General features: G+C 35.9%; 1 protein-coding gene across 5 annotated transcripts in view; it reads right to left on the reverse strand.

The window, feature by feature from the left end:
- Positions 1–323: 323 nt before the first annotated feature.
- MON2 (MON2 homolog, regulator of endosome-to-Golgi trafficking) overlaps positions 324–27202 on the reverse strand; it is a 67524-nt gene continuing 40645 nt past the window's right edge. For 2 of the 5 annotated variants that reach the window (XM_032106212.1, XM_032106211.1), the window contains 12 exons: positions 24400–24562; positions 23620–23913; positions 22750–22948; positions 20809–21437; positions 16798–16941; positions 15865–15993; positions 13780–13970; positions 7005–7065; positions 5559–5682; positions 4561–4768; positions 3766–3848; positions 324–1891 (listed from right to left, as the gene is read on the reverse strand). In XM_032106212.1, coding sequence (XP_031962103.1) covers positions 1728–1891; positions 3766–3848; positions 4561–4768; positions 5559–5682; positions 7005–7065; positions 13780–13970; positions 15865–15993; positions 16798–16941; positions 20809–21437; positions 22750–22948; positions 23620–23913; positions 24400–24562 — 2389 coding nt within the window. In that variant the 3' untranslated portion in view covers positions 324–1727. Of the gene's footprint in view, positions 1892–3765; positions 3849–4560; positions 4769–5558; positions 5683–7004; positions 7066–10865; positions 10924–13779; positions 13971–15864; positions 15994–16259; positions 16278–16797; positions 16942–20808; positions 21438–22749; positions 22949–23619; positions 23914–24399; positions 24563–27202 lie in introns of those variants that run through there. The other 3 variants (XM_032106209.1, XM_032106210.1, XM_032106213.1) reach the window with 3 other exon arrangements.

Raw genomic sequence — 27202 nt, forward strand, 5'->3', positions numbered from 1 at the left:
CTCTTTAACATTTACTGTACTTTGAAGCAGAAAGCTTTTAAAAAGGACCATAAACTGGAAACTTGTGGGAGCAAGCTGTCCAAAGAACTGCCTGGAGAACATTATTTATGCAGGGTAACCCTGACCAGTTCATCACACCTTCAGCTTGAAGCTTCTACAACTTTTACACCTATTCACATATACCAATCAGTGTCCCTTTAGCAAGGAAAGTGCAAAGCAAACAGATGTAATACCATTTCTTATGCATGACGATCTTTTAATATCTACAAAAGACTTGAAGAAATAAAACCCTAAGGGTAAGCTCTGAAATTCTGAAATCCATAGAAAGGCACCTGTCTTTTTCTATTTTTTTTTTTCCATTTGGCCTTTGTGCTTTCACATCACAGATTAAAAATGTGAATACAGGTGAAACATTATTGAAATCAAGATTAATTAAATAACTTTAAATGCTAGATCACAAACTTTAAAAACAATACTATTAAAAGTGGTTTGCTTCAATTGTGTATTACGTGAAAGTGAAACAAATTCACATTTACTTTATGACAAATTTTACTGCATTTCTAAATGAGTAACTATCTTCAAAAATACACTTTTCATGGTTTTTATCAGACACGATTTATAATTAAAAGATTAGAACAATTTGTTTGGGTTGAAAAGACATTACAAAACAAAACACTTAAAATTATTAACAAAATATTACAGCCAAGTATTTTAGATATTTGAACTTGCCTTTCTTGGGTCGATTCAAAGACTGTGATACTTGCCAAGAAGGTCAAAAAAGGCTAACAACCCTCAAATATGTTTGTTTTCTTTTTAAAGCAAGGCTGCAACTGCAAAAATGGATAGAGTTAAGTAGAACAAACATCTTGAAACAAATTTATTATAAAGTGAGGTATGGTAGTGCTGAAGTGCTACAGTGGATTTCTGCATATTCAAACTTATTTCAGGTCAACTACTCTGAAGTTTGAGATCAGCAGACTGTGACTGCTTACTTCAATCTTTTGTTGTATGACCCTTTGCAGATGTCCAATGGCCACAAAGAAGATACATTCAATTAAGCAAAAACTAACATGATCAGATATGAATGAGCATATCTGGCAATTTAGAAGGCAAACTGTAAGTAAAAATGCAAGCATACAACTTATTCATAATAAATACATTTTCAGGCATTTGACATTATCAATATTTTTAAAAGAATTTAAATAATAAATGCAACTATTTTATACATAACTGTACCATTTATTATACACACAAGTATATCAGTTCCCTTTGTTTACAAAGGCTGGTTACAGATATATGGAATGTTACAGTACCATCTTGCATAAAATTTTAGTACAATTCGTACTTCAAAAAAGGGTGCAAAACACCAGCCTAATAAATCTGACTGAATTGAAATATTTTTAATTACATCATTAACACATACACAACAAGCTGTACATAAGCCCACTTTTCAATCACCACTTCAAGATACTGTAGCAAGTACATTAGATTATAAATGATTCCAACTAGTCAGTTAAATTTATTAAAGGTTTGCACTGCTACTCACTCTGGAACCTTTGAGATAAAGCCTGTATTCACGACTTACTGAGCTCTCGTTAGTACAGTTAAGAGGCAGTCAGCACCGGTTGCCAAAGTACTAGTCACAAGAGATTTCCTCAGAGAAACTTGAACTGGGAGCAAACATTTTTGGATATTCCCTTCAAGGATCAAAAAGAAGTTTTATGGGGTCAAGACTCTCCATTCTGTACCTTGGATGCTGGTGGATGCATGAAGTCCTTAAAGGGAACCAGTGCCTCCTTCAAAGCAGAGCACACTTCTGAGGATGAACAAGTGATACATTCTACTAAAGTCGGGTACAAGGCAATAACTTGTGCCCATGTGCTAGAATCAACTGCAGGGAAGAAAAGAACAGACTGAATCACTTACTACTGTCCAAATACTAACAACAGATTTTTTTCAATACCTCTAAGTCAGGGCACACTCACAGTGTGCCTAAACATAGGTACTTGGTGCTATACAGACACTGTGGCATCCATCCAGGGCACTCAGATATGGGCCAAGATTTCTGCAGGAGAACCATTTGTTTTTTCAACTGCAACTGGAGGCCAGATGGATAATATCCTTAAAGTGGTGCTACACACCTGTGTTTCTACATATAAGTCATTCACTCTGGTTTTGGGATAAAGAACTGACAAATTTAACATAATACTTCTATTCAATCTGTAATACACAAGCGTTTTCTGCCTGCTTTTCTCAACTGTTGACAGAAAATTGAACTGGATGCACATTTCACCTTTGGAAAATTGTCAGCAGTGAGACTTTCTATTGATTTTAGATCATTTCAGATTACAAGAACTATAGAACGCAAAGATAGAAAACACTGGACAAAGACAAAAAATATCCATGGTGAAGTTTTGTTACTCCAACAAGTAAAATTAAACACTGTAGCATGAATCTTATTATAATGTCACTTCCTTGCTTATTTCTGTTTTAGCTCTGCTTTCAAAAAAGAACAAAGCCCTGGCTTCAGACAACAGTAATAATTATCTTAAATAAATAAAATTATTAAAAGGTAGAAGAAGTGAGAGTGAAATGATTCTGTAATTTTTCCAGTGGTTCTCTTTCTAAGAAAGTGTGTGGGAGGTTTGGCAAGCACTGCTGCATATGGACCAGGGGAAATATGTCTCTCATTGCAGGAAGAAGGATGTGGGAAACAGTCCAGCTGAGTTGGCTACTCCACCCCTCTAAGAGGAAGACCCACTAAAGTAGCACTTCAGTTACCTTCAGGGTTAGCATCCCGGCATAAAACTTGCACCCTTTTGCCATGAACCTTGGAAACTGTATCATTATAACTCTGGCTGCTCACTGATGATGCAAATGAGGAACTGCCTCTTTCCAGAAACTCACCTGCCTGTGTTTTTCTGGAAAGGGTGTTTCATCTGTTTGTTTCAGGATTGAAAAGGGTGTTTTTTTCCTGTTCCTCCTAATATCAAAAGCAGGGAGGTAGGGGGAAATGTATACACAATTCTGTCACAACTTCAGAGCCCAATACAGTGGGCTTAACCAAGACTCATGATTGTTTCCTTCCAAGAACTCTCCGCACATACCGAAGGTGCAGCTTACAAGAGGAACAGGATACACAATTATAAATGAAATTGAGGTCTTTCATTTAATTCAGCCATTTAAATACATCTGTCAACCATTTACTCAGGCATCAATGAGCTAAGCTCAATCCAGGGGACAGGAAATAATAGAGCAGGAAGAGAGGGAAAGCAAGAGCACAAGTGTATGTATCTACCAGCCTATCCATGCATTTAACTTGTACACCCCTTTAACTGCAGATTGCACCTATGTGAATATGATCCATAGCAACCTACAAAGGTATCATGAGAAGGAAAAAAGTGTCTAGCCAGGCTTCATATATTTAAGAATTCTATTAATATTTTTGGAACGGGGTTTTTTTTCTTTGTTTTCAGAAGACACCAAGCTTTATCTAATAAAGGACACCATAAATTGAGGTTTTCTCTTTTATTAAACATATCTTAGGTTCTTATACTTTTAGGCATGCTGGAAGAACTTTGTTGGGTTTCTTGCTGTCTACCTGCCACCTACATATACAAAGAATTATAGAATACTGACTCTTACAGACTACACTTTTCTTTCAAATTTCTGGGAAGACTACTAAAGGAAATAATAAATGCATCTTTGGCAAAGATATAATGTTACCTTATTTAGAACCATGTTACTTAACAACCATCAACTTACCATTTTCAGGTTGAGTCTTTTTAAGTGAATCTATGAGAGTACTGACAGCTTTTAAAACAAATATTATTTCTGTTACTTGCTGCCTACAAATGAAAAAATGCAAACAGTCAACTACTCATTTTTGTTTCAATAATATAAGTTTTATAGAAAAAACTTTCCCACCATTATTGCTGTTATCTCAGCGAGGACAGCTTTAGCTGTGATACTGGAAACAGCAACACCATACAAATCTCAATCTGAAAACACTCATATCAGGGTAAGTGATAAGGCTAACATAAAGATAATAATTTTCCACATTCATGATCAAAAACCTTCAAAAGTTAAGCAAATTTCAAGTAAGTTCCCATTTTAAAGAATTTCTTAGTATTTCAGTCAATTTTTCCATTTCAAGAACACTTACTTGAGTAATGATTCACAATATTGCTGTTTGGATGTTTTATCGTATTTTTGAGGATATTCTACCCACCTCTCAATTTAGAAACTACAAATAGCTCTACTGGGAATAAAAGGAAATCCGATTTCAGAAATATTAGCTAGAGAGATCAGAAACATTGTTTCAGTAACTGAAAATGTAACAGCACAGACTATGACCATTGCTACTTAAGGGTTTTTAAAAAAAAATTTGGTACCAGCAAGTTTCTTTGAAATATCTTCCCCATAAAGATTTCCCTGCCTTTTAAATTTCATTATCTCCCACACCCCTCATTTTTTTCATGACTAAGTGATATTTTGAATGCAAACTTCTTTTCATAAAGTCCTGGTAATACCTTTATTTTCTAAAGACAACGCACATACCGTGGAAGAGGACATTTGCCACTCAATCTCTCATCTTCTATGTAGCGATGCAATACATCCTGTGACCTTTTCAAGAGCACAGAAAGTGCCATTCTAGAGATGTAGCCTTCTTGAGGAGTTGTGACTTTATTACTGAATGAAAATTGGAGCAGTGTTTCAAAACACACCTTAGAAAACTCCTCTCTCATTCGAATATCTATTTCGGCTTCTGTCGAAGTAAAATAATGCATTTAATTGTGCAGTGTGCATGATGCTGCATTTCAATCAGTTTATTATAAATTGAGAAAAGGTTATCACTTCTCTAGTATTAAAAAATATTAACAGTGATAAGAACAAATAGTAAGAATACATTCTAAGAAAAAATGACTGTGCAAAAATCACAATAGTTCCAAAAACAAGAAATTCATTCTGCCACATTCTCAGTAACATGTCATGTACCTGACATTGCTTTAACTATAAAATACATGAAATAATCTAAAAACAGCAAACCCAGTCCTACATTGTAGGTACTACTCATATTTGGTACCGTACAATTCAAGTATTTTTCTATGTAATGGTTTATGTCCAGTTTTTTCATCTTTCCAAAAATCCCTAGAAATGTTTTGTCTTAAAGGCAGAGAAGGTATCTGGTTAGGTACACCATATAGTTACACTAAGGTCATTTAGTTTTTAAGAACAGGATATTATGTCTGTCTTACAATTGTCTGAAATGATTGCTAGAACTGGCACAAAGGAAAATAAACTATGTAGAAAGTAACACAAGTACAATATTATATATTATACGGTCCAAGCAGTAAGGAAGTAATTTTTTAAAAATTGCAAGGAAAGCTTGGCAACTTCCACAAAATATAGTTTATAAAAAATGTTAGATATCAAACGGTCTATATTGAATTTGTGCCAGGGAACTTCAAGTCTTTATCATAGTAAGTACTCTCAACATTTTAATTATTTTCTAGTAGATTTAAACACTGTATTTTTTTGTCATTCAGGTACCATACCTGTAAAGGAGGATGACTGAGAATGTATTGAGCCTTTATTGAGCATAGTCATTATTTGACCAACAAATTCCTTAGGAATAAAATTAGCATATGGCAGTATCTCTGTGCTGATAAGCTGCACCACCTAAAATAAATTACATATATTTATATTGGTTTTCTAAATAATAAAATTGTAAATCTAGTATGAAGAAACATTTAACAAGAGAGAAAGGCCTAATTAGACTTCGCAAAATCTTCTATTGCTAGCATTTGAAATTTGCAGATATGTCCAAAAGTGTGGTCTTGCATGGGACAATTAACTTGAAATAATAAACCTTTCCCCCCACCACTTTTGCCAGAGTTTCTGATCGGATTTCAAATGACATTTGAAGTGTAGTCTTCAAATCGAATTTATGGTTTTGAAAAGAGAAAATCTAGCATGAGGAATCTCTCTCTCCCTTAACTGCAACTCAATACCCTCACTATGACATTAACACACATACCACATCCCTAACAACGTGACATCTGCGAAGCAGAACAAGTGTGTTAATTATCTAAACAAGCTTAAGGCAATACACATTAACAGAAATGCTCTCCATCCTTGTCTTGATGCTCCCATTCAGGAACAAAGTGGGTTTACGTCTCCATAAATTAATCCATTAGATTTGAGAATTCTGCTCACTGCAGGCAGAACTGCTCCCGTTTTTCATCCGGATATCTTTGTGTTCCAGCCACCCCTCTGGAAAGATGACGGTGATGAAACCACTGATACTGCCACGTCTTCTCTGCAACTCCTTTTGTTTTGTATCCCTAATCTCTGTTCTGCCACATTTCTTTGCCCTGGAGTTAAAGGGGACAAGTTGCTCCTCACTTCAAGTATCATCTTCTCTTAATTTTCTTCGGCCTTATGAAACCAAACATTTTCTCTTTACAATTACAGCGATCTTTGTGCTGCATGAACAACACATAATTTCTTCATTTATGCCAAAGCTTCTCAGTATTGAGAACACATTTTAAGGGCAACAATGTCTAAGAAAAAATGAATTTTTGCTAATCGCCCTCTCAATGCAGAGGGCACTCCTTTAATGTTTAATTGTCAGCTTTCTCTGTGGTCTACAATACCTGTGTAAATGCTCAGCAATAACATAATAGTAAGGATCACATAATGAGTTAGAGGCAGAAACATTCTGGCTTAGCCACTCTACACTGTTTTGAAGATGAGAGGAAAAGAAGCAGTTTGTGGCACCCCACTTCCTACTTTTTGCATCACCCTGAAGCAGCTAAATTCTGGGCCTATGAAATTCCTGTCTTGTTTTCAAAAATGAAAACAATATCACAGAAAAAGTAATGAAAGGGTAACTTTTCAAAAAATTATTTCAGAACCGAATGCAACTTGTCAATGTCACTAATTTGTTACTTGCAATTTGTTAATTTTTGCAATTTGTATATTTGTTAAAAGTTCCTTACCTCAACATCAATACTCTCATTCTTCTGAAATTCTTGAATTGAGAGATTATCAGGAGGTGTACTAAAAATAAACAAAGTGCATTATACTTTAAATTTACATCATGTGTAAGGAGGTAAGTATGGGAAAACACATTACATTTACAGTTATTACATGCATCAAGTTGGTACTATTATATGGTAATGATTAATGATCACAAGGCCAGGTTGGATGGGGGCTTTGACCAACCTATTTTTTTCACTCACTATGCAAGAAAAATACTTTCAAGTTTCAGCAGTTCATCTGTAAAAATTTTTTTTAATTTTACATTTTCCTCTACATTAATGAAAAACTTTTCATTAATGGGACATTACCATGTCCTTTTCCCCTGCTAACTGAAATTATGTATATGTTCTCATTCTTAATGAATTTTATTAAAAGAAAAACCCATTTTATAAACAATAGTTTTGAAGAAATTTAGAACTTTCTGGCGTTCTTTATTTATTTTCAGGTGAAATGTCCAGAAGCGATTGAACAGACCCTGTTGAATCAGAGCTAAGCACATGCTCACAGGCAAGGCAGCTGCCCAGTACAGGACTGTGAACTTGTGCCAATCTTGTCCTCGTAACGGTACTCATCTGGGCCTGTCTTCTCCATCCCATTGCCAATTTTAAAGAAAGTTTAAGAACCCTGAAGGTTTTGAAATCTCATTCAAATCTGGTTAGTTTAGCTGACAGATGTTTTGTTTTATTTTACATGATTTTTTCTTTCAGTGTTCCTGTATGTTGCTGACCAAGACAAACATGATTTTTCCGAGATAGGCTTGTTTCTTCCCCATCTTCTGAGTGCTTAGCATAACACACTGGAAGATCAGTCTTCACACCTACAGCTAATTTTCAGTTTGGACAATTATGAATGTATTATGTATGTACCAATGTATCTGCTTGAAAAATAAATATATCTCTGCTCCTCAAAGAGACTTCATGTAGATGAAGTCTAGATCAATTTATCTTTGAAACGGACAAGTGTTACATGTGTGACTAGAAAAAACCACAAAGAATAAAATATGAAATATTGTATTTATTATTGGGTTGTGTATTAAGCAGTCAGGAAGTTTGGAATTTTATGTTGAAAACATAGAATAAAATAAAATATTAAGTAGTTGTTCAGTCAGTACCTTTTCTAACACACAGAGCTGTTAACTATGCAAAACCTTTAAACAGTAATGTAAGCTAGTATGATACATAGAAATGCAGGTCATGTTGAAATACAAGGGAAGATTTCACTCTGACACTTCCTAATTTATGACTCGCTGAGCTGAGGTTTACTTAAAGACATGTTAAGACCTTCCTGCCCAGTCATCCATATCTGATCTATCTTATATACTACAGATTATGGTACGTATTTGTTCACGTAGCAAATTATTCCCAAGTAAATAGATTTTTGTACGGTGCCTATATGGATACATCTATCTAGGGGCAAAATACTTTGGTGTTCTGGCACAACATATCCAAACCGTACTGGAGGGTCAAGAGCCAGGAAAGATAAGAGTGTGATGCAGCAACTTTCCCCAGTACAGAGCTCCCAGCCCCTGCCCACTGAACAGCGAGGGCTTCAGAGCCAAGAGCAAAAACCTAACAACCACCCGGAGTCCTGCTGTGCACAGTACTCTGTTCAGAAGCATCTTTTGGGAAAGTATTGATTTACTTCCCTCATGTGAGCATAGACTTCTGCTCTAATAAATTATATCTATATCTATATATCTACACACACACATTTGTTGAATTTTATTGCATATAATGGCTTGACATGCTTCTATGAAAGCCTCTGGGAAAGAAGAACAATATGAAATAATAAACAGACCAGCTTCTTACTTCTTACTAGAAGACAATTTTGTGTAAATTAAGTTATATAAAATGTATTAATTTTAAATGTCATTTTGATTTATGACAAAAATCAAGATTATTGAGTCTCCTCAGCTGTAGCTTGCTTTAAAAAAAAAATTTAAAAAGCTGAAACTTCTGTCTTGGAAGTTGTTAATTCTCTATGACAGTAGTATTTTCCTTTTTCATTTACCTGGGCTCTCTGGGCTGTATTTGAAATTTCTTGTACAAAGCTGCAGAGACCATTTCTGCTGTGCTTTGTACATTTTAAACAACGAGTATCCCCTCTCATTTAGCCCCACAGCTGGCTTGAAACTGTTCCTATCCGAAAGATAGAGGTGGCACTGTGCAGAAGAGGTTCACTATCTTAAATACCGTTATTCACAGAGCTTTAATTTAAGGGTTCAAATTACAGTGACCTCTTGTCTAATCAATGCCAACTCAGTTTCACTGCCAGAAGCAATATTAGGCTATCTACACATACGGTTTCTAGGACCACAGTGACTAGAAGGGTTACGAGTTAAACTAGAAAAATGTTTGAAATATTGGTTAAAAACTTAGAACATCAGTGAAATAGTTTCATCTTTCTACCCAATGCTCAGCCAGGTGGAAACTTGGAGAACATGCATACAAAAATAAGACAAAGTGCACTGGCATATTTTAATGAACAAAGCTAAAGGAGATAAACTAATCAAATCTGTTATGCAGTGTTGCTCAAAGGACTGACTGCATTAAGGCTTTTGTGAGTCTTACAGAGATGCAGATGTTTCATATTTAGAACCATCCAGCAGTGCTAAGTCAGGCTTGGAGAATAAAGATTTGAAGAGAAGGTACAAAAGGAAGTAATTTACCCAGCTTTGCATAAAGCCTGGACAGACAATAGCACAGGACATCTAAAACATTTAATAGTGGAAAGTGTGGAGTATGACGATGTATCAAGAACGAAGGAAGAAAAGTAAGGGGTTTTTGTGAGATAAAGTTCTGGTTTACTTGAAACAAAGAGCTTAGAAAAAATTACAGAACACCAGCATAAGAAAGTAAATTTTCAGTTCTAACCATATTCAGGTCTAACTGTATATATCTATTCCTGTCACAAGGGGTGACATGTTAGAGAATGCTAAAAATCCAGACAACACAGTAATGGGGTTACTCTGTCTCACTGTCAGCCTCTTGGGGAGTCAACTGAACTGCATTTCCCAAATTCTTTGTGCTTCAGAACCTTTCCACTCCATGCTGGCTTTAGTCAATTTGTACACTCCTGCACATAACTTAATAACCTCCCTGTCCTGTATGACACATTTGCAAGTTGGAAAGCCACCAGAGATTACCTGACTCACAGCTGCAGTAAAGCCACTTGGTCAGGTTCAGCAGGGTTACTAAAACCAATTCAAGTTTATAAGTCATGAATCTAACTATGAGCATTCTCTTCAGCTGTGGCTCGGTTAATTGATTTTGGTGATATGGACAAAAGTCCAAGTAGTACCAAAAGTTTTAAAAAGCACAACTCATTGTTAATATAAATAAGTCAGGAAACACACCAAAAAACAGTTCTATACCACCTGGCTGGCCTTAAATAGAGGACCAACATGGATAGTTGGAAAGTACATTCTCATTGCCTTCCCCCACAACCTGAAGGTTGACATGCACCTCAACTCAGCAATAAATTTTGGCTGTTACTTTCAAAACAGTGAATAAATTCTCTCAAATTGCCTTGGAATAAGGCACCACTATGACTGACATATGTTTTCTATGAGAATTACCAAAAAAAATTAAGGAACACACTAAATTTGAAAATTCTGAATTCAATTTCCTTGCAAGTGGAACAACTACAAATTCAAGAGACTGAGTAAACTGCAATTATAAACCACTAGAAGACACAATTTAGCAAATTTCAAACCAAAAGGGGCAGGTTGCCCTACTTACTAAGGGTAGTTTCATAGCATCTTGCACAGAGTGCAGAAAGATTAAAGCAAAGAAAATCTGAAGAGAATTACCTCAACGTGGGGAACTTCCACAGCTATCTCTAGAGCCCTCCTTGCATCACAGCGAGAGAGACACGCTTCAGTAGCAATATGGGGAGGAGGAGGAGAACAAAGCGGATGAAGAAAAGGAGAAATGACTGCTATTACAATCATCCTGACTACTGGCATGAGGAAGATGTACTCCCTTTTCAGCTTTAATTTTTTTTAGGAGCACAAGGCTCAGGCTGATAGAGAGAACAGAAAGGCTATCTATCCTAAAGCTACCAAGGGACAGGGCTCTAACTGTATGTAGGGGAACCACACTCTTGGAAGACAAACTGCTATTTAGAAAAAGATTAACATAAGGCAGGTAAAAAAAAAACAACCCCAAACCAGACATTCTGTAGCCACACAACATAGAACTATGTAAGCAAAATCCATCTACTCACACCAAGCCTGGAAAGCGTAATGATAATGGGCATTAATTATAGTAACAGGTCAAATTTTCTTGTTGTAGCCATGTGGTTCTATAAAATACCAGCCTATTTTTAGTGTTTTTAATTATTTTGAACCTTAGAGTTTCTAGGTGAAAGAAAAGTTTTCTACACTTTTCTAAGGACACCTTTAATTATGATTAAAAAATTTTTTCTAAAACATGTTTTGTATGTAAAGTTATAGTGTACACTCGTTGCTAAAGAGGTAAAACCAGACTTAAGACAGACATCATCAGGCATCATAAATATTCACACAAGTACTATTTTTCTTCTGCCTCCAGAGAATATTTGCCCATGTGTGACAAATGGCAAAAGGTATTAGAATTAACATAAAGAGTAATAGCTTCTAGCAAGCAACACATTAAGATGAAATTTCTATGGTTGAAATAATATTCAAGTAAAGCATAAATCACTCACTGTAAATTAAAAAAAACCACAATATATTTGGCCAAAAAAGTAATGAAGATGATAGGTGATTATCCTGAATTACATCAAAGAGCTGTGATAATTTTACTTCCCTGGATTTATGAACAGTTAATACCAAAAAACTGTAGCAGTACCAGCCTTGGTCAGCTAAGAACATGCAAAATGGAACTGTTTCATTTGCTTTGCAAATATTTAGGAATAATTAAATTACAGCAAATAGTAATATGTATTCCCAAAGCAACTTTTAAGGGAACATACATTCTTCTACAATAACCTGAAAAACCTTCATTTTAATTCTGTAAACCCAACAATGATATAGATTATAGGGCATTAACTGATGTGGACTGCCTGTCTCAGAATGGAAGCAGGAATACTAACTGCAGCTAAAAACAAAACCAAGCAAGATACTGCAAAGATTATTTTATATTAAAGAAACAGTGAAGCATAAAATAAAAATTTGGATGACTGAAGTGTCTTTTAATCCATCATGGTGATCTTTTCTACTTTAAGGTCCTCCTATTTAATAGAATTTTCTTTCAAATAAATGAAAAAACAATAGGAAGGTTTTTCACCTGATTGCCATATAATCCTATTGATGCTATTCCAAACCCATTCATTATTACACACATTTTCACTAATGGATGTGTCTCTAAAATAAATTTTCATTGGTATTTATTTTTTGTTTGTTTTGGGCAAGCTGCTATTTATCCATCATTAGTAAATACAGCTGTGTTTGGTTGCTCACTTTTGTGTGTTTCAAAACTAAACACACAGCATATTAGTGTAAAGCACTGAGGAGCTTTACTGTTCTCTGTTAAAAAGAAAGATTCATTTGTTACTGAAATCAGCATATACACTGAAAATCAGGGAATTAAATTTTTCATGTTCCACTGTGTTCTTTATTCTAAAACACTATTAGATATACTTAAAGTACTCCTGAAAGATGCTTGCCCACAGATGTTTACAGAAGATGGAAATTCCATACCACTCCTAAGCAGTTACCTAAAATACCTAACCTTCCTTAGAGTAAAAGGTTTCCTTAGTGTCTAACCTAGATAATTTTTGCTGTACTGAAATAGATTTTTACCCATTGCCAAGGGACAAAAAAATTTCTTCTCTGAAGCAAGCTTTTACTATATTATGAAAATTGATAATGTTTTGCTAATGATATATTCCTTTGGTTGAACAAATAAATAGATCCAAGGCCAGGCTGGATGGGGCTCTGAGCAAGCTGGTCTAGTGGAGGGTGTCCTGCCCATGGCAGGGGGTTTGGAACTAGATGATCTTCAACATTCCTTCCAACTCAAACCATTCTATGATTCAACGATTAAATTGTCTGTCTCTGATTATTACTACTTTTCACTTCTGGACTTTCTCAACCTGCCCGTTGGAAATTGAGAATGTGTTCCATTCTTGAGAGGAATCTGTTCATCATAAATATGACTATTAGCTACCTTTTTCATTAAGTATCATAAATAAAGTGTGGTTAATTATTAAGGTGCAGTCAATTTATCTTAGGTAGAAACAAAAGCAACATAACTATGGGCTTCTAAGTGAACAGCAGTATATGAAGTAATTTTCGAAAATTCATAGTAAGTGGAGTATTTCAAGATGGAACTCAGGAGAAATATATATAGTTAATGCTGTTCACCTTAATTAGAAAAATACTGTTGCAATTCTGTTCAAAGTGAAGAAAGGAACAAATTGAGTACATATCAGCAGCTCTTTATCAAATCTACAATAAATGTCCTTGGGAGTCCATACAGAACTCCCAGTCCTGTTCAGAAAGACTGTGCCTTATATTGAGAGTCCAGCTGAGCTCTTGCTTGCTCTTACACTTCACCTTTTGATTGAAGCTTTTGCTATTACTTTCTAAAAGTATAGCTTTTTGAAGTAGACAGATTGGTTACTTTCTCTCCATCATTCATTAAATAATTTTCAGATATCAAATAGCTCTACTGACACATATAGTGAACAAATTACTTACAAGAATTTTCCTTTAAAAATAATAAAAAAAAAGGAAATAGTATTTACCTTTTTGTGAATAAAAAGTCTTCAAAAGTGTTTGCTAGCTCTGGCCACATACTGTCAAATTTTCCAGATGATGCATGCTGTCTTGCAACAGGTAGTCCAATGGAGAGAACTTTGAGAAGAGAGGACACAGCTAGCTTCCATGTGCTTTCAGAAGGACAGGAGTACTTCAGACTGAGGGGTATTCTTAGTGTCTGCAAAATGAAAGTCAAAACAAAATTTATAGTTGCACAGACAAATCTAAGATTACAGCAAGTTTCTGCACAAGATCTTGAGAGACACTGTCACATGTGGTAGTACACATCCCTATCTTTTCAGCTAGTATATGAGATGGCCTTCTACAAATGTAATTCTGAGGATGATTTATCATATACCAGCTGGCTAAAGCACAGGTCTGTAGCCAAGTACAAGGTTAGAAGAAGAAATTGATTCATTATCAATTCTACCTTGAAATCACACACTAATTTTCTTTTTCTGTATTGCCATCCACCATTTCTGCTAAGTCTGACAAATGGGCTTTCCTAACATCTAAGAGACTGCAGGCAGTCTATCATCAGTGTATTCTGGAGAATTCAGTCCCATTCCTATAAAGCCATTCCAAGTACTTCCACAGTAAAGAAAAAAAGCCTCATTGAATTTAGACTTTTCCTAGTAAAGTTGAACTATATACATAAACACTGGAAGAAATCTGGACATTATTGACTGTTAAACCACATCAAATTTGAAAGTAAGAACAGTTAGTGAAATTCTAAGATAAAGGCTTCAATACAAATCAAATGTAAAGCAGATGAAAACACAGCAAATTTTAAGCCTTTTAGATAGAAAGTCATCTTCAGTATCTATAAAATAAAGTCATTTATAAATTTGAAAACATTAGGCATATGAACTACTTACACATATATGCATTCCTTTTAGTATTGTTAGTCAAAGTGACTTAGAACCTGATAGTAATTTATCTTGGAAAACCAATTATTTACTTGACATTTCAAATACATAGTGACTAAATTCAGGTACTATATGTATGTCCCCCATGCTTTTAGTTCAGTGTCTGATTTGAGGAAAGCAAAGGGAGGAAAGACTCACTCTGACTCTAATGAGGGTGTCAATTATAATTAACTCTATGGCAAAAAATTATGACAGGTAGAATCTCACTCTAGAGATAAACAGAGTATTTTTTTTCTGCTGCTATTGGTCATATGTGTCAAATCTAATTCCAAAATCAACATGGGCTTTAGAGACATGAAAAATAAATTTAAAAGCATTTTCATATATTGCAATAGATTATATTATATATATTATATAACTGCAAATGTTACAGAAAAAGGGGTATTTCTATCGGTTTTACCAATGCCATTAAAACAGAAGTGGAAAACAACTGCATTAACTTTGAAATACAAATATTTAATTCCTAACAGATTTCAAATAATATCACCTGCTTTAACCTTCAGGTTTCTAAATTTCTATACAGGAAAATCCTCATGGCAGCCAAGGCATTGCAAACAAGCTAGGTCATATACATTTTTATTTTCCGAACATTTACTATTACTTCTACTATTTACTAAAATTTTTTGCTGAAATGGAATAGTCAAAAAAAGTGAAGCATTTGACAATTTCACCCTAAAGGTATATTTGCTCACCTTTAACATCTCATAGCTGCATTGACACATGAAGTAATTTAAAACAAATCAAAAGTAATAGAGCACAGGCCCCTGAAGTATATATGCCAGTGTACAGAAACTGGTCTTTGGCCTTCAGTGCCGTATTTACTAAGAGGCCTATTTACCACATTTAGGTGCTAACACTTCCAAAGATGAAAATTTTGTGGCCTAACACATTTATTGATTTTTATCTTAACACTGAAATACTGATGCTGACATTACCCAGCTAAGAACAATACACATAGTCTAATTAACAGCCTTCCATCTCCAAAAGAAATTATTCCCCACTGCTCATCTTCATAAAATACCAATCCGTTTACTACAGCTTTAAGCTTCTCAGAAAGCGTTTGTCAACACTAGCTGAAAATAAAACTCATGATTTTCAATATAAGCTCACTAAATTCAGAGCACATGCAGGTCAAACTTTTACCTTAATAATGTTCTGAAGAACCTTCTCTGTTACCACAGCTTTATGGCAAGCTGTCTTTTGGTATAAGTCCACCACAACTTCCAGTGATCTCTCTGCAAATGGTACATAATTCAATGCCACCCATTCCGCCTAGGAAAGGAAATTAGTAAATTACTAAATTATACATGAAAACATACTAATTAAGGAACAGAAAGTGTATGTTTTGCATTTAACTCTTGGTTTAATGCATGCAAGGTTTGCTAAGAATATGGTCCAAGCAACAAAACTGCAAATACAATGTAGTCTGGCTATGAAAATGTACTCTACATTGAAGTAAAGTACATTTAAGTAGGAGAAATGTTGCAGTCTAAGCAAGACAACTACATTAGGACAATCTTTAAGGAAATTTAACTCACCGGTGCAAATAGTTGTATCTAGTGTGATTCCATTGTGTTGCAGGACAAACAGAATAAGAAGAATTAATACATACATAATAGTTACCTCTTTGATTACACTGAATCAGATGCTCATGCTTAGTGAACAGCAGTGTACACAAATAGAATTACTGAACACGTTCCATTTCTTTACAGCACGTGCAATTCAAAAATCTGAAGCTTGAGGTAATTTTGTCCATTCAAAATGATAATGTCTGTGTTAAATTTAGTACCTCTTGTAGGACAAATTATTTTAGATTAATTCATGTACAAATTCAGACACATTTGCCTAGTGTCCAAGCTAGACCTTTCCTACGTGAAGGAATACAAAGTATAAAAGTAAAGAAGAATGCAAAGGGAGTAAAAGAAGATAACAAAAGCATGTAGAAAAAACTTACTACACAACATGCACAGTTAAGTTTTTACAGATTGAACAAATGCATCTTGCTGAACAACCTATATCTTAAACTGAATTGGATTAACCAGCCAAGTGAAACAAGTGAGATTTCTTACTAATTACCTGATTATACTTTGCATTTGCAATGTGCTTAGTTTCAAGCTGTCCATACTGTGGAGGCTTGCAGGAAAATTCTACAAAGGCCAGCAGCTGGTCAAAGATTGCAGGATACATTATCTGCATACCTTCTGAGCCCACACATATAGCCTTTATCAAAAGAAAATACAGAAGTTTAATATATATTTCTTGAGCTTTTGCTTTCAACACCTGCATCAGTACAAGGAACTCCAACAGAAAAATCCCCATATAAGACTATGCAAGAGTCATGCTGTATGAAAGACAGTGTACAGTTCCAACAGTTTAAGAAAATTAAATTTTGTTACTTTATTGAAGTAAATAAAGTGGCAAGATACCTAGTTCAGTAAATACAGCTATCTCATCCAATAAAAGGTATCTTTTCTTCACAAACTCGGCTTTGACATGTCAGTAAAATAAGATGTATTATATAAGTCTTGTATATAGATCTCACCCACATCATCTTTAAGTTCTACTTCAATAAACATTTAAATCTCAGAAGTAAATCATAGAAGGCTTCAAAAAGTAGTTAAAAGAATGTCATATAGAAAGGAATGCAAATAAAATGAGAATTATATGATTTGGTACAGCTGAAACTCATAATCTTGCTTTAAAATGGAAAACATTTCAGGAACAGTGTACTTACACTATCAAAAAAACTCAAACCCCCTGTATACTACAGCAGTAAAAGACTAGAAGACGAGTTCTAATGAAAAATAAAAAGACAACAAAGAACAAAACAAAGGCTGTAAAATGGGCTCAACATATGGAAGCCTGAAAGGAGACTCAAAGCTCCTTTCTGTATCCATGTTCTTGAGTCGCAATGTCCTTTGTTAGTGGAATCACATTATAAAATACCTTTATTCAACTAGTCAGGGGTCAGTCTGAAAAATGTTACCATTTTTTTATGCTATTCAAAATGCAAAGTTGTTCCACAACTTCTGAGAAAATCAGAACTGACTCAGGTCTTCCTGTATCAGCAAAGGACCTGATCCTACACGCAAACACAGAGACGTGTTTTATTTCAAAGACTGCAAATATTTACATACTCTTCTTTAATGCTTCTGTGTGTACTCCTGAGAGTATCAATTGATTTAAAGAGAGGAAGAAGGTACTCTGGCCTAAAGCAAAACCATCTGACAGATGGCCTTTGCTTCACATCAGCGCTGGCTGGCTGCCTTGCCATGTGAACTGTACTGTTTATACAGCCAAGAGGAGCAATCACGCAACTTCACAGAACTTACTCATGTCCGAAAATACTTTAAGTAATGTTTTTAGGAACTTCAGTGCTGTTGTGTTAGTAACATAAGCATAGGTGGGATGGGAGGTTTGAGGTACCATCTCATGGAAGTCGGTATTTGCAAAGGCTTGCAACTGCGATGGTGACCTGCTCACACGGGGAGTGGGGAAGGGAGATGTTGTACTTTCTCATGCGGAGTTACTGCGTTTGTTACTGTTTAGAAACCTTCAGCTACAACAGTTTAACATCTTGACAAGAACAAGAGTATAATAATGCGCAGTTTTTCCTCATGTTAAAAACTCTGGTAACCCCTTCTTTGAAAAGCCCTAATGCCTGCAGCCTTTAGAAACTAAGATCATCTGGATAAGGAGACTAACAAACAGAAAAATCTGAGATGAATAGTGTCAGAGACTGAAATATTATAGTTTATTACTTAAATATTTTCTTAAAGGATTTTTACAACTGTATTACAGAAGCTGCAGAGAAGACCACTGCACCCTGAACAGGGCCCTGACTGAGGCCTTACACTGCTCGCTGATGAAGATAAAGTAACAACTCAGGGCTGGGGACATTCACGGAACACAGGCTTAACACCTCCAAGGTGGAGACCACAGCCCCAGGGCTATCAGCTGCCAGGCTCACACAAACCCCTCAAAGCAAAGGGTGGAGGAAGGAGAGGCTTTGGGTACCTTGGAAAAGCCTCTGGTCAGAGGTGCAGTGACTGCCCATCCTCCACTGTGCAGAGGAGCCCAGCTGAGGGGTCCTCACTGGGGAAGGGGGGGAAGCTTATCCACAGCAGAAGGGGTGACATGGCCCATCACAGGGGCCCCACTCAAAGGGGTCCCCCGACCCTGCACCAGAGATGATGCAACAGACCCTCAGTGTTGCAGGGGACAGTGTCAAGTTGGCCCTTGGCAAGGGGAGACACGTGGGCGTTCCCACCTGGCCCAAAGTGTACATTAATCCACGGGATTCTGCACTCTGGCGTGTGGTGTGGCGGCATGTGGCGGCGTGTGGTGGTGTGGCCATGGCGGCGATGGGGGACCCTGACCACCAGCAGAGCAGATGGAGGGGAGCAACGAGATGTCATTGGGACCCTCGGATGGGTGATCTGCTTCCACCTAACCCCTGTCACCTCCTTCCTGTTCCCCCCAGCCCCCCATGCACACTTCTTTTCCTATTCTTCTCTTTCCCTCTCTACTCTTAAATAAAATACATCAATTTTTTGGCATCAACATCTAACCTCGTTTGGTTTTAATCTCATTTCTGGGAATATTTTGAACCTTCTGAGTTCCTTCCCGTTTATGCACAGAGACTTAGCTTGCTTGGCTTTTCTGGGTTTAAACCGGATCGTAACAAATAGATGGACTGATCAAATGGGGAAAACAGGATTTGGGCAGGACTGAGCTGCTGGAAAAAGGAGGATAAAAAAGGGTCAAGCCTGACTGGAAAAGGATGAAAATGTAGTAGACACGACTGGTTTTAAAACTTCATGTTATTTATATACCCACATACAAAACTGAGATTTAATACCAGCTTCTATCCAAGCAAACCAAATTGAAGTTCAAATAAAATAATTTACTCCATAGCATTTCCATGGCAGGGATGGTTGGAACTTGATGATCTTTAAGGTTCCTTCCAACCCAAGCCTTTTTATGATGCTATTCTTATACCTCTATTTTCAAAATACATGAATGAATATTTCTTAAAACCAGTAACTAAACTAACGGCTGCAAGATAATGATCCTGCCTTGCATGAGATAAATCAGCCCATACTAAGCAAAAAAAGAAATCAAAACACTGAATTGCTGCTCATTTGGTAGCCACCATGTGTTCTATGAGCTAAATGGGGCAGGATACTGACAGCAGCAGGGGGGAAGTATGACCACATAGTTAGGCAAAGTAGTCATAACATGAAAGCCCAAAGGGAATGAAGTCAGGTCACATGGATATTTTAATTCTGGCACTTTCCAAGTAACTTTTTTTGTGGGGTTGTTTTTTTAAAAGTAGTGCTTAATATAAATACATGATCTCATTCATTATCAACTCTGCTTCTTTTGAACAAATAAGTTTTGTGAATGAGCACTGAATTTTGCAAGGAGATTTCACAAAGGCAAAAAGAAAGAAGCAAGCAGTACTCTTTTCTGTTTTTCAGCTTTCCAGAAAAAGAGCACCCTCATTTGTTGTTCGTAGATTCATTTGCATGAAGGGTGCTCTTTGAGGATGAGTTCTATAGTAAGAATTTCTTAAGCAGAGATGCAGCATTTTCCTTAAATAACTGATTAATAAGAGGCAAGAATGTAGGTAATCTGCCAGAGAACCTTCTATATTTTATGCTTTGTGTAAACTGGAAGTTCTCATGATCACTGTTCTTTTAGACTTTGTTCATGGCAGCACATGGACATCATATAGGAATACTTTTTGTGGGACTGTTCCCGCATCTCCATGTACAGATCTTCAATATCAACATCAACAGTACTTCAATATTAGATGGACAAGTAAATGGCTACAAACACAGCACAACACTTAAGGTATTTCTGCAATCAAGCAAAAATGCATTTCATAAAGATTACACCATTCCTTTCAATGCATAGCATCTATTTTACAGCAGGATGGAGATCTGATTGTTAGAACACAATACACTGTGCAGTTATAAATAAGTTAAAACATCGTGTTTAAATCACCACACTGTAGCTCTATAGAGAAGAAGTAGGACACACTGTAGTTTACCTTTCACACACTAAAAGTTGCATTATTACCTTTTGTAAAACATCTAAAGCTGTAAGCACCGCTTCCTGTAAACTTGTCAAAATTGCTTCAGTGTAAGATGGAAGGATGAAAGGGGAAGCATCTGAACTGATTGGAACTGAAACAGCACCATGCAATATGACACCCAGCTTTTGGAGATCATCCATGCTGAAACCAGTTTTGATGTGTTGGTAAAGAGCTGGGAATATTTGAATTAAAGCTGTAAGGAAAGGCTGGCTGGGAATGAAAGTCAATTTATCACAAGTAATTGGAGGCCTTGTACTTTCTGAACCAATCCTGTACCAGCTGTTCCAGGCCGCCCACCAAAGATTCAAATCTTCAATCTCATCTGTTACTACAGGAGGTTCAGATCCATTGTATCTTCCTATTCTTTCTCCTATGGAGTCAGTTCTCATGAATGATCGACCAAGACTAGTGGCAGTTGTTGTCCCTACCACCAAAGGTACAGAAACATTGATGGCAGGTGGTGTCTCAGGCTTCTCAGAGTCTCGAACAGGAGAAACAATTTGTAGGATCTCCTGGAAGCTTTTCAGAGCAGCCAAGGAAACTTCATTATTTTTGCTAAGTGCTGCTGATTGGATGTGATCAAGAAGAACATCCCAGGCTTGGGAAAAGTCTCCTATTTAAAAAAAGAGAGAGGAGAGAAGAAACATCAATTTGGAACTTGCTTCCTATTCCCATTCCCACCCACCCTGCCTCTCTAAAAGGCTGCTCATGTACTTGTTACACAATACACAGAAATTTCAAGAGATTAGGTGGCAATTTGAATGACTTTTATATCAATTCAACCATAACCTGAAAAAATGAATGTGACAGAGAAACACATAAATATGAAGAATGAAACAATATACCTATGTTCATGCTAAATTTGCTAGCAAAAAATCACATACCACATCCCACACCAGTAAAATACGTTTTCTTCATTCAGTATAGTGAAACAGATTTGTTCTTTTACATACCAGATGTCTGTTGATTTCAAGAAGGGTTAAACACACATAAAGAATTAAGGGCCAAATCCATACTCATGCAATGTATTTAATAAAGAATTGGTTTTAAAATGCTCTGATAATTGTACTGTGGAAAGATTTCATTTGAGGCGTTTGAGTTTTTCATTAAATTTAGCCTTAACCTTCAATTTTCTATATTACTAATTACAAGGGTTTGAATAATTAAAGTAGTTCTGATTTTTTTATTCAGTTTTAACTCAAGTTTAATATAGCTTAAATTCTACCACATTTCTGCAAATGACTAATACACTTACTAGTTGTTAATATGTTGATACCTGTATCACAAATGACCAAAATTAAATAAAACACAACTTATATCCAGTTAATATATATTAATTGTATACTATGGGATGGCGAAGCTACATTAATCTAATGACGACTTTTCTTTGTAAACATTCTCTATTCCTTTTACACTTTTTCCTTGTAGAAATTACTAAGCTATTGTAAAATATTACTACATACAGCTGAACAATGTAAATGTTCAGTACTCCACTGACTTTACAGGTCAGTTCTCTTTACATTCTAAGAGTACTGTTAAATTTGACTGATGCCATGGAAGAGTTCCAGGCAAGTGTTGAATTCCCTTAGAAAGACAAAAGGAAAAGCATGTTCTGACAAGAACAAAGAAAAGACAAATTATTATTGTTATCAGTCTACTATAATTTAAAGCTATTTAGCACCCAGAATTGGGACTGAATTGTGACTACTGAGATTTAATCTCAAGTACTGTGATACAGAAGAGGAAATCTGTAGTTACAATTTTTGGCTCTAAGGAACATGAATTAATAACTCCATAATTTTCATAACATTTGAGGTGAGACAACAAAAACCATTTTTGAGCTAAGATTAAGATTCTTGCCCAGTACTTTAACTGAAAAAAACACACAAAAGCAGAAAGTTTATCATTGTGTCTATAAATTTTACCTAGAGGCTGCAGTAAGTATCTCCTAGTGTTAAATATTCTTGCAACTCCAGCCAGTGTTAATACCCATGTCTCGGCCCACTGTTTCTCAGCTGTATCTCTTGAATGATGAATGAGAATGTTGCCTCCTCCTGATTCAATCTTCTCTTTGTCAGCTGTCGTAGAAGATTCTCGAACCCTATCCAACAGGTGAAATAAAACCTGTAATAGCCAGGAAAAAAGAGGAAAAATGCAACTTTTCAAATAACATAGCTGTATTCATAGTAAACCAACAAAAAATAGTAATTCTTTCATTATCCTTTCGGTCACTGTGTCACTGAAAATTCCCTTGCTCTAAAATAGTCTCTGCAGCAGCCAAGATTAACAATCAGTCAACCCATGATCACTTGAGAAGGGCTGGAAATAACACAATCAAACCCACCGAGAACAGTGTCAGCACCAAGAGAACGCTAATGCCAGTGGGTCTCAGACACTTCCCAGCTACAACAGGCAGGCTCAAATATAGCCTAAAGTTTCCATAAAGCACAACAAACATCACTGTGACTTAGAACACAGCATTTGACAGACCCTCTTGAAAGATTCAAAACAGAATGCAAAGCAAGGCTCCGTCTAATGCCCTATCAGCCCAATCACATGACCCTCAAACATCTCCATTTTCTCTCAAAAAATGTAAGTCATTCATTCTTGTAGGAAGGAAACCATCTTTCTATCAAACTTCTGAGTAAAAAATAAATAATTAGGATATTAAAATTATATTTTAAAAGTGGCTTGTATTTTAAAAGTGATAATAGTTATTAAATGGTGAATGGTCAATGGTTATTAAAACATGAATACTCTTTACAAAACCTTCAATGGAAGCTTACACATCATACCTTCCATATTACTGTGTGCCACGTTGAATGCTGCAGTAAAGTTCCATGAGCACCAATAGTAGAAAACAACGTCTGCCCAGCGCTCTTTCTAACTGCAGGTCGGGGATCCACACACAGTTCTCCAAGTTTGGCATACAGGCATAACCAAAGACAGTCAAATGGTGATGCAGGATGAAAAGGTCTGTTCAGCATCACTCCCTTTTCTTCTGCCTGTTTTTGCAACACCGCTTCTTCTTTGTTTAGCTCCTTTTCAATTATTTCACCTCTTTGGAAAAAATAATCTGAAATATTCCACTACAAAATAAATAAGACACATGGTGTTGTACAATAAAAATAGGGTAATGCTCTTAGTGATCATGAAATAAATTGCCTCATTTTCAGAAAGCATTTTGCAAAGTACATCAAGATACTAATTTCCCTATACTGAAGTGAGATCAGCACATAAATATTGCGAGGCCCAAAAATTACTCTTCTTTCAGATTTTAGGCCCCAGTTATAGGGGGCACAAAAAACACATATTAAAAATAAGATACTGATGAATATGGTTACAGTGCAATTCTATTTCTTTTACTAAGCCTGGAATCATGCAGATTAAAAGTAAGTTGTGCTCTCTCAATTTACCTATGATTCCAAATGACAGCATGGGAGTTCAGTAAGTACCCAAAAGCTAGGTTGTGGCTTTCATTTGTATAACTGACTACAGATAAGTTTGCATTAAAAAAAGAAAAGAAAAAAATGAAAGCCAGAAGCAGCATCACTGTAGGTTAATAAAAAACTCACCAGCAAACCAATGGAAGTTAAGCTAATATTTAGCTCTTGATTGTGAAGTCCAAAGCTTCCTGCAACTTCAACAACTATCTGCAGACAAGTACATGGCATTGTAGGAAGGAAGTCTGTCACAACCAGCTGAAGACACTGGAATGCAGTCCGTATTAAGGACTCTCTTAAAAAAACAAAATAACAACAAAGCAGACACACACATTCATTTCACATTTCTTCAAGAGCACAGAAATGTTTTGAATACAATACAGGAGACAGTATTATTAAATACAAAAAGAAAAAAATTAATGTAATGTTTTTGAGAACAATTTACACCATTTTAAATGGGTTTTTTGGGATATAACTTTAAGTTGAAGCTTGAAATTCTAATGAAGTATTTTACTCCATGTTAACTACCTAGTGGACTTGAAGTTTAGACTTTCCAGTGGTCCTTAGCTAATTTTATATAATGAAGTCAGCTTCTCTGTCTTAAGAGTTCTAAAACTTGTTAGTTCAAATGTGTTAGCCAGAACACTATAAAAAAGCCACAATGGACAAAATAAAGCTTAATTTAAGCATGAAAATCTTCCAAAGAGTAAGCTGTTCTGAAGAATTTCTTGTATCAGCAGTCACAAATTACTTCAAGTATGCCAAAGAGGTGGGCAAAATGTGTTTTTATTTATTAGGAAAGATGCATGCTAACATAACAGTAGTCTTACTTGCTTCAATACTACATTAGATCAGACAAAAACTTTTCAAAATATCTGCCATTAAATAGATCCTTAATCATTACTTTGCCTTCAGAATTAGATTCTTAATAGAAACATAAAAATATAGTACACAAAAGGTTTGAAAGGAGTTCTCAGAAGCAGCAAGGCCATTTACGACTAAAATCTTGTTTAGTGATAGACAAAATGAATGAATCAAAAGGAGTGGTAGAGTGCAGATAACACAAAATAGGGAAGCTGCATTTAAATTTCACTGCAGGGTTTTTTCAGTGTTTAATGTATAACATAAATAATTTCAAATCTTTGTAATACAGAAACTTGATGTCCTTCAGGATATATATCCCAGAAGAGAATTTCAGACTATAGATATGTCAGTTACCTATTTCAGAATTACAAATGCAGGGTTTTTTTCTGATTAATTCAAGATCAAAATCAGAGGTGGCTCATTTCCACTGTATTATAAGAGCCAATATAATACAGAAACCAGAGGAAGACACAAGAAACTTCACATGGACAGTAATGGTATAACTAATAATTCTCTAATATGATGCATACTGCAGAGAAACATCCATCCTACCATGTAAGATCAAAGTATTTATCATTACTGTACCAATACAGGATCTGCTCACACAATACTTTCCCCCATACTCATTACAGGAGTCTACAAAGTGAAACAGACCCAAAACTGCTGCAGTTCCGCCTCCACTACAAAGTTTCAAAGGCATGTAACTTCAAGGACTCTTAAGAGAAAAGGGAAAGAAGCAGGAAATCATAGTACAATTCCACTACTCACTTCGAAGTATTTAGTTAATGGGAAAGTAACCTCTCTTTCTAAACTTCAAATGCAAGGTTACAAGAACAAATTCAAAACAGTTTTTCCAACTAATGTCCCACACTACTATGTGTTTGAAGAAAGGTTTTGAAGCCCCTCATGCAAGTAGCAACAGCAATAAAACTCTTCAAATTGTAGAACTGTTGGTGTTATAGGTGACCACAAATGGTAACTATAAACGGAAGAAACTTAAGCTTAGTGAAAAATCTTAAGATTGTATAGGGCTTTATCCATGCTTAAAATAAACAGAGGCTTTCCATCGAAAAAGTCTTCAAAGACAGGCTTCCTTTTGTTTGGCAGGCTAGTACTGTACAACCCAGAAGTGACCAAAGTATCAATGGCTTTCAAGACAGCATTTTCTGTATTTGTAACAGCCTGGAAAGTAGTTCTCCAGGAAGGTAAATAGATTTCTGTCCTGGAATCCAGGATGTTCACTGAGCAGAGGGAAGACACTTGTGAAGGAAGTCTTGTGGTCAGTAAGTTAATATTTAAAGTACGATAACAGTATCTGCATCTTGTGCTCACAGCTGTAACTTAGGTAAGAAATTAAGTTCTTTCTTGAGGAAAAGGAAGCATGCTTAATTTTTTCCTACTGTAGTTAATATGATGTGGACAAACAGTGCTATGTAGTTGAAGTAGATTATGCCATATGCTTTGTAGCAGGAGACTACGATATAACACAAGATGTTAGTAACAGCTTGAGGTATCGGCCAGTGAGATATGGGTTTGAGATTTAATGGGATCTGAAGACTGTCTTGGGAAGGAATTTGTGTTGGTTCTCATCCATTACTAACAACAATGAAAATCAAAAGGCATGCAGGAACACATTGCACCAAGTGTGGAAACAACAAATAAAGCAAGCTTAGTTACCAAAAAGAGGATGCTCACAACCAAGTGCCAAAATCCTAGGGAATTTTGGTATGTACTACCACCAGAGCAAACAATGCTGGTCCAAGAGCAAAATCCTTCAAGCACTTGAAGGGGCTTTAGGAGGTTTTTATATGGCCAGAAGACTAAAGTTAAGGTGGGACAAAATGAGAGATATGCCAAGGAGAATTCTACTGACACTAGAGTTATATGATGACCTATCCTGCTGCTAGTCTTGACTAGCACCTAAAAAAATAATAAATCTGGTTTGAGTGTGTGGGTATAATTCTTTGTGCTTACAGTTGCAAAGTCAGATGTTCAATTCACTGCTCATTTCAAAAAAACTCCTTGCAAGTTCATCTCCCACTTTCCTTTGTGGGCAGAGAACAAGTCCATC

This window comes from Corvus moneduloides, chromosome 4 (assembly GCF_009650955.1).
Source record: "Corvus moneduloides isolate bCorMon1 chromosome 4, bCorMon1.pri, whole genome shotgun sequence".
Lineage (NCBI taxonomy): Eukaryota > Metazoa > Chordata > Aves > Passeriformes > Corvidae > Corvus > Corvus moneduloides.